This window comes from Tursiops truncatus, chromosome X (genome assembly GCF_011762595.2).
Source record: "Tursiops truncatus isolate mTurTru1 chromosome X, mTurTru1.mat.Y, whole genome shotgun sequence".
Classification (NCBI taxonomy): domain Eukaryota; kingdom Metazoa; phylum Chordata; class Mammalia; order Artiodactyla; family Delphinidae; genus Tursiops; species Tursiops truncatus.
The window spans coordinates 115,286,539-115,301,846 of record NC_047055.1 but is presented as its reverse complement, the minus strand read 5'-3'; the positions used below and the strand labels follow the sequence as shown (position 1 = coordinate 115,301,846).

The following is a 15,308-nucleotide window of genomic DNA, read 5'->3' as shown; positions in this document are numbered from 1 at the left end:
GTGAAATAAGACAGATGAAGACAAATACTACATGGTATCATTTATATATGGAATCTAAAAAAAGAAAAAAATACGTTGAGCTTATAGAAACAGAATGGAATGGTGGTTGCCAGGGGTTGTGGGGTACAGGAAATAGGGAGAGTCACTGGTGAAAGGGTACAAACTTTCAGCTCTACGATGAATAAGATACGAGATTCTGCTGTATAACATGGTGATTGTAGTTGATAGTGGTATTGTGTAAGTGAAATTTGTTTAGAGAGTAGAACTTAAGTGTTCTTACACACACAAAAAAGGTAAATATGAGAGGTGATGAATGTGTCAATTAACTCGATGGTAGGGATCCTTTCACAGTCTATACGTACATTAAGTCATCACACTGTACACTTTACATATGTGGCAATTTTATTTGTCAATTATGCTACCTCAATAAGGCTGAGAGAAGCAAAATATCATTTTTAGCATGTGAATTATTGCATAGATTTTGCTCATATCTGAAATATGGCTCTAGTTGGTTGTTGTGGAAGTTTACAGTAATGTAGGAAGCCTTAGTGCAAAAGCTCCTGAAAAATTTAAACAAATGTATATAAATGGGTGGAAAATGGGTGGGGATACATGTGTGTTCTTTTCTTCTACTGGAAATGTTCACTCTTTAAGTTGGAATTTACTTAGTGTGGCTGATTAGTTTAGGAAAATACCTTTCTGCCCGGCTTTGAGCGTATCTGCAGGATGTCATGCCTCTGGGAGGCAGTGTCTTATCAGGGCTTGCTAACCCTTTCTGTAAAGGGCCCGGTAGTAAATATTAGGCTTTGCGGGCCAAGAGGCAAAATTGAGGATATTGTATAGGTACTTATATGACAAGAGAGAAAGCAAACTTCCACAAAGTTTTTATTGACAAAATTCAAAATATGATAATTGAGTACAAGTGTTTTTTTGCGGGGGTGGGGGATTAATACAGATCTACTAGTAAGAAGCATGGAATTCTTGTTTTGGGGATAACATTTTACCTCATAGAATTCAAAGTTAGTGTTCCCTATCATCAAATTGACTGCAAATGTTCATCTGTAAAAACCATTCTCAGCACATACAAGACCAGGCAGTGGGCCAGATTTGGCTTGTGAACATCAGTTTTCCAACCCCTGATGTAATGGAAAAACCTTTACATTTGGACCCAGGCCCATGTAGGTCTGAGTACTGGCTCTGAACCTGTGACCTTGAACATCTCACTGAACTTTCTGAGTTGTGGCATTTATTTGTGCATAAACTGGAGGTAAGGATAGCCACCTCATGGAATAAATATCGTCCCCATGTTTGTTACGATTTTTGTGTTAAGATTCCAGTTCTGTAGATGCTGATGTAATTTAGCTAGACTTACTTGCAATTAGTATTGGGCAGAGTCAAAAGCTGATTTGTCAGGGGATAGAATTTTCAAATGGTCTCAATGTACTATGTGAAAATATGTTTTTGCAGTGGAGAGATCTAGCAGTCACCCTCTTAACCAAATGGCCAAGCTTGGCAATTAGTGGTGGGATGTTCTGAAAGTATGTACCCCTCACTGTTGTGTACCTCTTACTGTATCACAGTACCACCTGTGTGGTGTTCTTGCCAGAAATGTTTGACTTGAATGTTATCCCAAGGAAACAGAAATCCAAAATGTGGAACATTCTGCAGGACAACTGGCCTGAACTCTTGAAAGGATTCAGTGTCAGTGAAGAACGGAGGTGGGATTGTTTTAGATTAGGGAAAGACAGAGGAGACATAAGATAAAAATGTAATGCACAAACATTGATTAAATCCTGGATGGGAGAGGGGAAATTCAGTTCTATAGGCCATTTTTAAGACGATTGAGGACATGAGAGTATGGACCATATGTTGTGTGATAATATTAATGTTGACTCCCTCAGATGTGGTGATGATGGGGGGATAGTGTAGGAGAATAGTCCTGTTTTGGTAGGTGAATAGTAAACTATTTAGAGGTGGGGGAGGGAGGAAAAAGAGGCAGGGAGGAAAAGGGAGTTGGAGGAGGACGAGAGAGAGAGAAAAGAGTAAGTCGTTTCGTTCAGCACGGCTTACTTCCTGTCTTGGCACTGAGTGTGGTACTTTCAGTGGGGAGGTGCCCAGGATACTTTAATAAGTACTTTCAGGTATTAGTGGGCTTCCGTGTCTGAAATCACACGTGAGCCCTGAATGTCTGTTTTCTCTTTAACGGGGTGGGGCTTTGGCTTAGGCATGTGCTGGGGCGCCTCATGTTGGGTGATCAGATCTGGGGGTTCGTATTTTCTCGGGTGGCTCACCCAGGTCCCTCTGGACTGAAAGTCCTTCTTGATATTTAGAACGTTTACATGAGTGGGAAAGGAAAACCCAGGACAGTGGACCTCACTCTTCAGCTCTTTCCCGAGAGGCTGAGGTACAACTTTTACACATGTACTTCAAATCCTCTTTATTTCTGTTTTCGAGGGGGCCTGTATGGAGGCTGGCATCTCCTGGGGGTATGCTAAGCAAAGGAGGCTGGAGGCAGAAGGCTGTGATGCATCTTTAGCACACTGAGTGGCTGGAGAACCACTGAGGTGTTCTAGATGGCGAGGCCAAGGGCCAGGGGTAGAGGCCGAGGGCCGGGGTAGAGGCCCAGGGCCAAGGGTAGGGGCCGAGGGCCAGGGGAAGGGGCCGAGGGCCAGGGGTGGGGGCCAAGGGCCAGGGCAAGGGTCTGCGGGCCAGGGGTAGGGGCCGAGGGCCAGGGGAAGGGGCCGAGGGCCAGGGGAAGGGGCGGAGGGCCAGGGGTAGGGGTCAAGGGCCAGGGGAAGGGGCTGAAGGTCAAGGGAAGGGGCGGAGGGCCAGGGGAAGGGGCCAAGGGTCAGGGGAAGGGGCTGAGGGTCAGGGGAAGGGGCTGAGGGCCAGGGCAGAGCATGGTGTAGTCTGATCCTCATTCTCTGACCCTGCCTGGTCCCTCCTAGCTGACTGAGCAGGGAGGGGACAGAGCAGCTAATACGCTGTTATATTCCTGCAGGAGCTCTTCAGCCTCTATGGTGTGAGATGACTAAAGCCCATTTAGCAGTCACTTGTAAAAGTAATTACAAGATGAGAGAAAGAAGAGCATTCTGGGACTATGGGCTGTGAAAGCCAATTAATTCAACAAACATTCGTTGAGCAACCGACTATGTAGTAAGCATCGTAAAGTATTAGTCCTGGGGGATACAAATGATAAAGATATACTCTTGCCTTGTGCTGGGCACTTGAGGGGTATGGGAAAGAGATGCGGTACAGGGGAGACAATGACCAGAATAGTGATTTTGCTCTATTAAAAGGCTAGTGATGTGACAGAAAAGTAGTGAAAAGGACTATGGGAATACAGAATGGAATTGACTGTGGTTTCAAAGATAAGGTTGGTCTTGAGGTGATTTGAAGAAAGAGTCTGGTGGGTAAAGATGTGGGGAAGGGGGACTTTCCTGGTGGTCCAGTGGGTAAGACTCTGCACTCCCAATGGAGGGGGCCTGGGTTTGATCCTTGGTCGGGGAACTAGATCCCACATGCGTGCCGCAACTAAGAGTCTGCATGCTGCAACTAAGAAGTCCGCATGCCACAACTCAGAAGTCCACATGCCGCAACGAACATCACATGTGCCGCAACTAAGACCCAGCGCAGCCGGAAGGAAGGAAGAAAGGGAGGGAGGAAAGAAAAGAAAGAAAGGAAAGAAACATTTAAAAACAAACAAACAAAAAAGAAGTGGGGAGACATCCAGCTTCCAGGTGAGAGACATGCCAGGTGCTGAGAGGCCTGCATGGCTGTCCTGTGTTGAGAGGCCGGTTGGCATCTGGAGTGGCTGAAGCCTTGGATGCAGGAAGGGGAGGAGACAAGCCTGTTGGCAAGGTAGTTTGGGCCAGACGAGAGGGCTCAAAACCATGCTCAGGGCTCTGGGTTTTACAAGAAAGGGCACGAGGAGCCCCGGAAGCCTGCTTGAGTTGGGGGGGGCGGTCTTGTTTTAATAAGATATCTTGGAGGGAATGTGGAGTATGGTGTGTGAGGTCTCAGGAGTCTGGGGGCCGGACTTGAAGGAGTAGGTTTGTGAGCAGAGACTATGAACTTGGGGAGCTGTGGTGGAGGGAGAATAGAAAATAGGGGTCCACTAATGTTCTTGGAGAATTCTTCCAACCCCTCACGCCAGGACGTTGAATTTTTAAATCTCTCTGAGGAAGTCTTTAAAAATACTTGAAGGAGGAAGCTTATTCAAACCTTTGAACAGTTTTGAAAATTTATTACATTTCAGCTCGGAAGGAAAGTATTATTTCAGGCAAACTGGAACGGGTGTGGACTGATTACTCAGCACAGCCACTTAATCTTTCAGAATTAGGTAGGAGGGAAGCTATTTTAGTGGCCTTCCATCTTCTTCCAGAACTTGGTCCAGGTTCCTCCCAAATGGTCAGTGAATTTTTCTGATGCGTGTCCAGCACCCCGACGGTTGAGCGTACATCTGTAGGCTGTGAGGAAGTTGATTTCATCCATTCCTTTTTTTTTCATCCCATCTCTTGCCTTCCACCTGAGAAAACAAACATGAGTCCATAGGTTCTTGTTATGTGTTAGAACTTTGCACAATGTGTAACCTAAGATGGGTGCAGCTGAGAGGGTTGCAAGTTTGGAGTTTAGACTAAAGAAGAGGAGTGGAGTCTTTTCATTTTTTCTTTATTTTGAGAAAATCTTGGCAACTGGGACTGTTTGAAGGAGCAGTTACATAAAATATCTCCTGCTAGTTGAGTATCTGGGATAAAGCACCACAATTTTTTCTTTAGATTGCATTAAAACGTTTCTACCCACAATTTAGAACTTTTCCACGGAGAATTTAGATTTAGAACATTTTGAACCTCAATAAAGAAAAAAAACTTACAGAATTAACCTGCAGTTTGGACTGAGAAGTCTCAAGCTTACGAGATTCCATATGTAAGTTCCAAAGGCCTATAATTTATCATCCTTGCGGCTTGACTATTTCAGAAAGTTCTTGGCATGTCTCATGGAGGTTTGGTGTACAAAGAGCAAGAAGAGTGGCCTATGGGCTTACCTCACTTATGTGTGTATATTCTACATTGGCTACAAAGCAGTGATTCTACTGGTATATGGGAGCAAAGGACAGATTCCAAGGTAAATGAGGCAGTTTACTAATGCCAGATTTGGGTGTTAGTCTTGAAGTACCACAGTGAATATTTTAGCAGCAATTTCAGTTACCTTTAGTTAAGAGCTTTTCTAGTTCTGTGTGATAGTTGTGCTAAAGGAAGGTTACCTTGATAATAAATTGACACTGACTGAAATATAGTTGTTAAGTTGTTCACGTGGCAAGGATTACAGTTTCTTAATATTAGGAATTACTCTGCAAGACACCTATATTGATGATGTTAGTTTTTTTCCATGTATAGGCAATCCTGTATCCGAAGATGTGTAATTTATTTATTCACAGTAAGGAATGTATTATAAAACACAATTACTTGAGCTTCCCTGGTGGCACAGTGGTTAAGAATCCGACTGCCAATGCAGGGGACATGGGTTCGAGCCCTGGCCCGGGAAGATCCCACATGCCACGGAGCAACTAAGCCTGTGTGCCACAACTACTGAGCCTGCGCTCTAGAGCCCGCAGGCCACAACTACTGAAGCCTGCACACCTAGAGCCTGTGCTGCGCAACAAGAGAAGCGATGACAGTGAGAACCCCGCGCACTGCAACGTAGAGTAGCCTCCGCTCGCGGCTACTAGAGAAAGCCCGCACACAGCAACGAAGACCCAATGCAGCCAGAAAAACAAACAAACAAACAAACAAACAACTCAGTTACTTTTTATTTGTGAGGGTTGCTTCATTCACTTGATGGAGAATTTTTTGGACTGTATACTGTATGCCTATCCTTGCGCTAGGAGATAAATAGAAATTAACCATTGCCCTTGGAGAGAAGACATTTTAATGGGAGGCAGAGATAAACAGATAATTATAATATTTGATAAGTGCTGAAATAGACATTAAAAAGCTTGAATATGGAGAATTTCTAAATGTATACAAACGTACACAGTAGGAGGATGAGCCCTCACAAACCCGTCACCCAACTTCAGGCATTTTCAACTCTCAGTAATGCTTGTTTCACCCATACTCTCCAGTTACTCCCTTTCCTCCTTTTATTTTGGAGCAAATCCAAGACAATAAGGTATCATGTGATAGACATTTATAGACATTTGAATAGTCAGAGAGTACACTGGGAAAAGAGACTATACCTGGTGAGTTGAGAAGGAGCTACAGAGCAGTAACATTTGAGTTTAATCTAGTGGGGAGTGAGGATGTTCTAGGTCGAGGTGAATGGAATGGAACCCAACAATTATTGAACACCGTTAAGCATCATATCAGGTTCATTTAGTACATTATTTAATTTTTTCCCTCATAGTCTTATGGGAGAGACAATATCTCTATTTTATCAATATATACGAGGAAACTAGATTTCAGCCTGACCAACCTTGACTTCAAGGCTGTTTAGTTTCCCATCTTCTGCACCGTGTACCTTAGGCACAGAAATGTAGAAGATCAGGATGTGCTTGGGAAAGCAGGAGAAGCTGAATGCAGCTACAGAATTGTGTGCATGTGTGTGTCCAGAGATGAAACTAGAGAAGCTGCTCAGGGCCAGGTTGTGAAGGAAGTTTAATGCTGCACTAAGAAGATAGGATTTTGTCCTGAGGTGGTGGGGATCCAGGCTGAGATGCCTTTAAGCATGAGAACAGTATTGTTAGCTTTTAAAAGGCAGATATGCAGGCACTATGGAGGATGAACTGGAGTTGGAAGATGAGCTGAGGAGAGACTGGTTCGAGAAAATTATTTGTTCAACCACTATTTATTAAGCATAATCAACGTGGCAGGGAAAGGAACTGGTGAGCAAGACACACATCTCCCTATTTCATGGAGCTTAGCCTAGTAGAGAATCAGTTACGTGCAAATGGCCTATTGTGATGTGATTTTATAATAAGAAATATATATTTGGTCTTCAACCCAGTTCCTGGCACAGAGCTTCAAAAACCCTTGGGATTTCCTGTGATAAGAGCAATAAAAGTGTCTTTTATGTTAACGAGGTGACTTTTGGAAAAGTCCCTAGGTAACAAGGTTGGAAGCTGCTTCCAGGGAACCAGATGGCTAGAGGGTTGGAACTTTCAGTACTCCCCCGCAATCCCCACTGAAACTGGAAACCATACAGATGTCCAGTGGCAGGGGATAAATAATACTGAGTGACAACAAAAATGAGTGAACCACAGTTTCACTCAACAACTTGGAAGAATGTCACAAACAAGTTTAGAAACAAGCAAGACTAATCTGTAGTATTAGAAGTTAGGAAAATGACGGGTGGGTAGTGACTGAAAGGAGCTTCGAAGGGGGGCTTCTAGAGGCTTGTAAGTTTGGATTTCTTTCATTTTTTTAAAAAAATTATTTATTTGGCTGCGCCGGGTCCTAGCTGGGGCATGCGGGATCTTCGTTGAGGCACGTGGGATCTAGTTCCCTGACCTGGGATTAAACCCAGGCCCGCTGCATTGGGAGCGTGGAGTCTTAACCACTGGACCACCAGCGAAGTCCCTGTTTCTTGATCTGGGTGCTCGTTATGTAGTTGTATTCAATTTGTGAAAACGCATCTAACTACATACTATACACTTATTTGTATGCTTTTCTGTTTGTATATTATGCTTTTCTATAGGAATATACTTCAATAAAAAGCTAAATATATAAATTATTGGAAAAAAGTTTAAGTTTCAAGAGCAACATTTCTTCTAGAAACAAATTCTGATAATAAGTATTGATGCCTCCTTGTACACCTGAGGAAAACTGACACACTATTATATGAAAGTCACACTTTAAAAGAGAAACCTGTCCCTGTACAGTAATTTGTGTGAATTCTATTAAAAAATAAAATATGTCACGATGGCCAGGTGAGATATTAGGAAGGATTAAGGCAAGGCAAAGGAGAAGATAGCCTTGATTTGGCAGATGGTTCTGTGATAGATGTGAATGTGGTTAGCATCGAAGATAAGTTTCTGATTTGGTATATGGAATTGTTGATGCCAGCAACTGAGGCGAGGGCTGCTGGAAGATCTGTAGGTTCAAGGATATGTGGGGAAGGGCAAATGAGTAGGGCTTATTTAATTTATGTTATGTCTGAGATGGCTTAGGGTATCCACGTAGAGTTGTCCAGTAGGGTTTTGGAAAAGTGCATGAAGTATCTGAGTTGTTGGGTTTGGAGAGAGCGGTTTGGTGATCATTAGCATTTGGATTGTCACCCATGCCTGGGCCACACCACTGACCAATTAAAGCAGAATCTTTGGGGGTGGAGGCTAGGTCTCTATTTTTCAAAAGCTCCTCGGGTTATTCTAATATGCAGCTAGAATGGGAACAAAATAAACAAGTAGACCAAAAAATTAGACAATGGCATGTTTATTGAATGGACACTGTTGTGGGCACTACTACTTTAGCCTTCATGAGGTAAGTACCTGTTTACACTTAAGGGGAGACTGAGGCACGAGAGATAAGTAACTTGCCTTAGGTTATACAGGTAGCCGGTTGGTGCTAGGGCCAGGATTCACACCTAAGTCATTTACTCCAAGAACTGTTCTCTTTACCATAACACCCTATTGCTTCTCCACTCAAGAATGAATCCGGGAGGGTTGAGACTTTGGAATGACAGTGTGAGAAACTCAGCAGATCCTCTTTCCAGTGAAAGAGCCTCTTAACTGGTAAAAATTGTAAAGGATAATCATTTAAAGTCTCTGGAAATTGACCTGAAGACATACAGCAAACGTAGAAACATTTATTCAAGAAAATCTCCTAAATCTTAGTAAGAACAGTGAGCCAGCAGCCTCTGAGCCACGACCTCTTCCTCTCCCCACCCCCACCAGTTCCACATGGTGGAGGCTCTGTTTTCCGTGGGTCTAGCTGAGAAGACAGGACTCACTCCCCCCAACCCCAGCTCATAGTCTAGGGCTAGGAGAGGTGGACTGTGGGCTACTGGAAGTACCAGAAGTACCAACAGGAGAAAGAGAGAGAGGGCCAGAAAAATATTTGAAGAAATAATAGTGAAAAACTACCCGAGTTTGATGACAAACAGTAGTCTTCACATCCAAGAAGCCCAGCTCTGTCCTGACTCCTTCTGTGGCTGCCAGTCTCGCTGTGACTGCAGGCAGGGGATGCCTGCAATACAGTGAAAATACCTGGAATGCGGGTGGGAGAGAATGGAAGTAAGGCCACTTAAAATGCCACAAAGCTTGCTGTTTTTCCTGAGATTCAGCTGTTTTTCTTGAATAAACACTCCCCGCATTGCTGCAGACTTTTGGTTAATTTCCAGAGTTGTGTCCATTTTTGTTGGTTTCTCATTGCTCTGATGGAGGAGAGAATTTTTGGAGACCCTTATTCTGCTATTTTTTGTTGACATCCCAGTTGAATTTTAATAGGAATTTTCTTCAGATTACTTAGTGTCTGTTTATAGTTTGTTCTGAAAGTGTTTGTTAGGTTAATTATTGGAAGTCTAAAACTCTATCCATAGGACCAACTAAGAATAATAATAAAAAATGCACAGTGTATCTTTATAGCAGAATATTATGCAGTTGTTAAAATAAAGTGGTAATTTTAACTGCGCGCTAGAGAAAAATATTCAGGGGATGATGCTAAATGAAAAGCAAGTTGCAAAATAGTATGTGGTATTCTATTTTCATAAAGTTTGAATAAGCAACAAGAAAAACAGGTGTGTGCTATATATATATGCTGAGAACATTTCTAGGAGAAATGAAAATGTTTTCCTTTGGGGCACCAAAGGGAGTGGGGGTGCTTGTTACTTCTTCACCCCCACTTACTATTATTTGAACTTTTGAGTATCTGTTACTTTGAAGTAACTTTAAAGAAGTCATTGAAGGGACTTCCCTGGTGGTGCGGTGGTTAAGAATCCGCCTGCCAATGCAGGGGACATGGGTTCAAGCCCTGATGCCATATGCCGCGAAGCAACTAAGCCCATGCACCACAACTACTGAGCCTGTGCTCTAGAGCCTGTGAGCCACAACTACTGAAGCCCATGCGCCTAGAGCCCGTGCTCCGCAACGAGAAGCCACCGCCAGGAGAAGACCGCGCACCGCAACGAAGAGTAGCCCCCACTCACTGCAACTAGAGAAAGCCCACGCGTAGCAACGAAGACCCAACGCAGCCAAAAAAAAAAAATAAATAAAATTTAAAAAATAATTTAAAAAAATAACTCACTTTTAATTTCGATCAACTAGGATAACCCACAAGTAGTGATTATGACTAATCTGTTCTCTCTTCACCCCGGTGACTTTCTAGACTTTAGACTTTGTATGTTACAATCCACCCCCTGAAAAAGTCACTCTTTTGTAAGAAGCTTAACAGCCATTCTTCGTCACCTTTATTTTTATCTTTGAAAGAGGAGGAATAACCACCCAGTCCTGAAACATCACGCGTAGGTAGAATTGAATTATCCAAATTGAAAACCTCCCTGCAAACTGGAGGAAAAAGAATCCAACCAGCGTGTACCCATAGGTTCTCCAGGGACTTTTTGGTTAGTTACCCCATGAAATCCTTGAGATTTCATAATCTATTTTGTCTCATTTTGCTGTTATGAAATGGAGTTTTCAGCGTCACTTCTCTTGTCTGTTTTCAGATCACAGAACTCTGTGGTGCCAAGCGGGTTGGTTATTTTGGTCCAACACAGTTTTACGTTGCCCTGAAATTAATTGCTGCAGCACAGTCTGGCCTCCCTGTGCGGATAGAGAGTATTAAATGTGGTAAGTATCTCCCATTGATACATTTTATTATCCATGACAGGTTTCCTGTTTATGATAACCATTTTTAGTGGGTTTAAGGCCTGTTCTATAAGCATTTGTGGAATTCTTCCTTTCTTCTTCCAACTCTTCTTTAAAGTAAAATAAAACTTACCAGGTATCTTAGTGGTTTTTTTTCTTTTTTAATGAGAAAAAAATTCAGAGTGACCTGAGATTAGTTCCTTTTAACTCACTTGCAGTTAAAAATAGATTTCGTTCTTTAGCCGGCAAAGATTGGGATGGGGATTCTAGAGCCTGTGGCAAAATAATAAGACCGTTTAATTTTCCACTCGAGGAATCTATAATGTCGTTTAAGGCTCTATTAGGGCTGAGTAACTAGGAGAATTTGAGTGGAACTGCCCCTTCTGTCTCTCTTCTTTCCCTGCCAGGCACGTCAGGTATGATCATCTTTTAATCTCCCAATTCCCAAAGCACTATTTTCATGATTGTTAAGTACTCGGGGGCTACCAAGATTTTTGCAGAATGAATTTATCTTCTCAAAGTTTTGATTTACCATTTTCTTACCTTGCTATCCCTGCCCCCAACCCAGGACATACTTGAGCACTTAAACCAAGAGTAAAGCCCCAAACTCTTAGCATCATTTGCACTTCTTCAGTACTGGTTTTACCACGCTGTTTAAAGAAGATGGTTATTCAGTGGATGTGCTGAGGTCCTTTTTTAGTTCACTCTGATATGAATTACTTTCCTGTGGCCACACAGCTATGCAGGAACTTTGTCCTTTTCCTCATTTTGAGATAAAAATGACTCTGCTGTTCCTACCTGTTCTGTGAAGTCCCTGGTGGACCTCGACGTGGGTTGAGGATTTATGGTTAGTCCGTGACAACCTTGTAGGACAGCTGCAAATAGCAGAGAAGATTCTGATAGCTTGACTATGGGAAATGAAAGCTTTTTACACTAACCATCAGGAGGCCGCAATCATCCTGCTAACCTTTATTAAAGGTTTAGTGGGTGTCAGACACCATCTCATTTAGTCCTCATGACATCTACCTACATTAGATAATTGTGTCAGTTTCCATTGCCTTCGATAAGCTGTGATAACAAGTACCATTGAAATCTCAGTGCCTAATGGAATAAAGGCTCGCTTCCTGCTTTGCGGTGGGTCAGGCTGAGTAACTTGCCTAAGGATTGTAAGGTTCTAACCAGCTCTAGCCAGGAGCTCAGCCTCCAGTTCCCGTGCTCTTCATTGCTATGCAGAGTAGCCTCTTCTTGATGATTCTTTCTGTTTAGTAAGGTGCTGACTCTAATCTGTAATCCTGGATGTTTTCCGAATGGGAAAAAAAATCTGACCCCCAAAGCATCCCTCAGTATTAGAAAATTTGGTTCCAAAATAGGTTTCATGATGAAGTATTATTTCAGTGGCCGGTTTGGTGTCTGATGGTCACTGCTATCATTCACTTGCTGTGATTAGTTCAAAGTTACAGCTCACTGAATTTCGATTTGTGGTAGGCAGTGATAGTTTCCATTCCATTGTAAATGGTCATTAAGCTTTATTGTAGTATCCCCCAACTTCATCTTCTGGAAGAGTTAAGAGCTGCTTTATTGTATAAAAGAATAAACTTCTGACACCTTTGTTGCTTATATTTGGTTAGACTGAAGTCTTTTACCTGATTTGTGCTCAGATCTACAGCTTAATTTCCTGGGGGGACGGGGTGGAAGGGATGGACTAAGTTATCACTTGTGTAAAGGATTAACCCTTTTCCCAAATACAAGGCTTTCTCCATTGTATTTTATAAATCCTGATGCTGCCTTTTACCTCTGAGGGTTTAAGTATACTCAGAGTTAATTCTGAATTTCCTTCCTTCATTTAAAGATTTATTAAATGATAGTTATATGTAGTCAGCATATGTTGAGTAAGGATGAGGGCAAGACAGGGCCAAACTTTGAGCTGCTACTTAGCATTTTCCGATTTGTTGCTTGAAATCCATTAGCTTAATGTTTGATGACACAAACCTTGAAGGCCAAAGAGAATGCTCTCTGAGAACCTAATCTGAAAGGCTGCTACCTTTAAAAGGCCCTGTCACACCCAAGGAGTTGTGAGTCTACCCTTCCTTCTGTAAGAGTCATACCCTTATTTCATGAATGACATGTGCCTGTGTGTATGTTAACCTCTAACCCCTAGCCATTCCCATTTTGCTGAATACCCCTACCATATGCAGTTGCTTAAGCCAGGAACTTAGAAGCCATTCTTTTTTTTTTTGATATTTATTTTTTCTTATTTTATGGCTGCACTGCACAGCATGTGGGTAGAAGCCCTTCTTGATTCCCCCCTTTCCCTCATTCACAATATAATCCATCAAAATCCACTGCCCATTCCCTCCATCTCTCTGCTTCTGCTGGACCAGGCCACCTGCAGCCACACCTGAGCACCACGATGATTTTGTCATTGGTTTCTTGGCCTTCTCTATTCTCTACGCCAGTCTCTTTTCCCACACAGCGGTAAGAGTGGTCTTTTCAAAATAGCCACCAGATCATTTTATCCAGCTTCTTGAAACCCTCCCAGTGGTTGCTTGTTGTACATAGTGCTAAGTTCGGAGTCCCTACACTGATCTGTAAGGCCCTGCATAACCTAGTCTCTGCCTACTTCTCCATCCTCATCTCAAACCTCTTCTTCTTGCTTGTAGTCTGTCCCCCAGCCTCACTGGCCTTCTAGCCATTTCTGGACCACCTCTTTTCCTGTTGTAGGAAAGACCATATGTTATGTCGAGGTGTTGGGTTGCTAGCGGTCTGTTCTTCCCCCTCTCCTTCCCATGCTGGCTCCTCCTCCTTATTCTTCAGGATTCCGAGGCCGCCCCCACCATCCTTTCTAAAGTATGTCCTGTCAAATTAATTCATCAACAAAGGAACCAGCATGTAGTAAAGCTGGTTCAAGAAAGTCAGAAGTATTTATAGTCATGGAAAGAAAGAATGCTGGAATAAGATTGCTAAATTACATATAAAATTGATTAATGCCCTACAGTGCAATAAAACTGTAACTGGGTTATTATACTCTTTTCTAAGATAAAATTCATTTGCATTGCTGTCAGACAAGAAGTATTTGTTAGCTAACAGTTTTCTACAAGTTAATATCTACACTTTCAGAATTGTAAAATGCCTAATCAAGAGTAAATAGTAACTTAAAAAGCACACATCCCTAGGGAATGAGGTACTCCTTGGATGGGCCCACTAGATAATGCTAGGTAATGTGGCAGGCCCCTCCCTACTTTATTCTCTCTCACCGCCCACTCCTTCATAGCACTTTCATCAGAGTTTGTAAATACTCCTTTACAGGTTTGACAAGTTTTTTGTCTGTCTTCCTTAGCAGTCTGCAAGTCCAAGGGGAAAGGAGGAGCTTCTGGTAATCCCTGCACTGAGGGGCCTTGTGGGTACTCAGAGCATGTTTGTTGAATGAATGAATGAATGAATGAATGAATGAATGAATGAAGACATAAATGCCTGTGCATGGGGAGCGAGTCTTAATCAGCTGTCACTCTTTAAACTCAAACATTTGGAATTCAGGTTCACCTGGAACTGCTGAGGGATGCCTACAGAAGTCATCTTTCTCAGGCTTTGGTTCCCACCCTCGTCTGCCCTTGAGAATCGTCTGGGTAACTTTTTTTTTTTTTTTTGCGGTACATGGGCCTCTCACTGTTGTGGCCTCTCCTGTTGCGGAGCACAGGCTCCGGACGCACAGGCTCAGCGGCCATGGCTCACGGGCCCAGCCGCTCCGCGGCATGTGGGATCTTCCCGGACCGGGGCACAAACCCGCGTCCCCTGCATCGGCAGGCGGACTCTCAACCACTGCGCCACCAGGGAAGCCCCATCTGGGTAACTTTAAATGCAAAATAAAAAATACGAGTACCTGGGGCCACCTGCAGAAATTATCATTAAATTAGCCTGGGGTGTGGCCTGAGCGAGGGGGGTTTTCAGAGCTCCCCAGGTGATTCTTCTGTGGAGCCAGGGTTCAGAGTGACTTCTGAAGACAGCTGGGTGGAGTATTTTCAGGAGCTTTGCTTAAGCTCTGAGTACAGATTTGGTCACATCAGGGCCTGAACTGGGGGTAGACAAGAGGCGCCCAGGGTGTATAACTCCCTGCGCTTGCTCCCCGGGCCCTGCAAGTGCTGACACTGCCTTTCCACGGCCCTGAGAGGGCTGGCCCCAGGCTTCTCTCTGGCCTCACCCTAGTGGGAGCTGGGGCGACACGTTTGGTGAAAGCTGACTTAGAAGGACGGACGGCGGGTGTGAAGTTCAGGGCCAGCAGAGAATTCCTGCAGAGGAAACCACGTGCGAACATTTGCCCTGGGAGCTCCTGTACCTTCCTCCTTTCCGAAGACAGGCCAAGAGTGAGTGTGAGGACCGAGGGAAGGTGTAGTGGGGTCAAGAGTAGGGTTTTGAAGCTTTTTGGTGCCATGGGCCCCTTTGGCAGTGTGAAGCTTCTGGACCCCTTCTTGGGGTAATGTTTTTGTTTTTTTTAAAGAAGTTTTTATTGGAGTATAGT

General features: G+C 43.4%; 1 protein-coding gene across 6 annotated transcripts in view; it reads left to right on the top strand.

Annotated features, from left to right (window-relative positions):
- Positions 1 to 15,308, top strand: part of REPS2 (RALBP1 associated Eps domain containing 2) — a 232,492-nt gene that overhangs the window by 55,887 nt on the left and 161,297 nt on the right. For all 6 annotated transcript variants that reach the window (XM_019925644.3, XM_019925643.3, XM_019925646.3 and 3 more), the window contains exon 2: positions 10,654 to 10,777. In XM_019925644.3, coding sequence (XP_019781203.1) covers positions 10,654 to 10,777 — 124 coding nt within the window. The remainder of the gene's footprint in view (positions 1 to 10,653; positions 10,778 to 15,308) is intronic.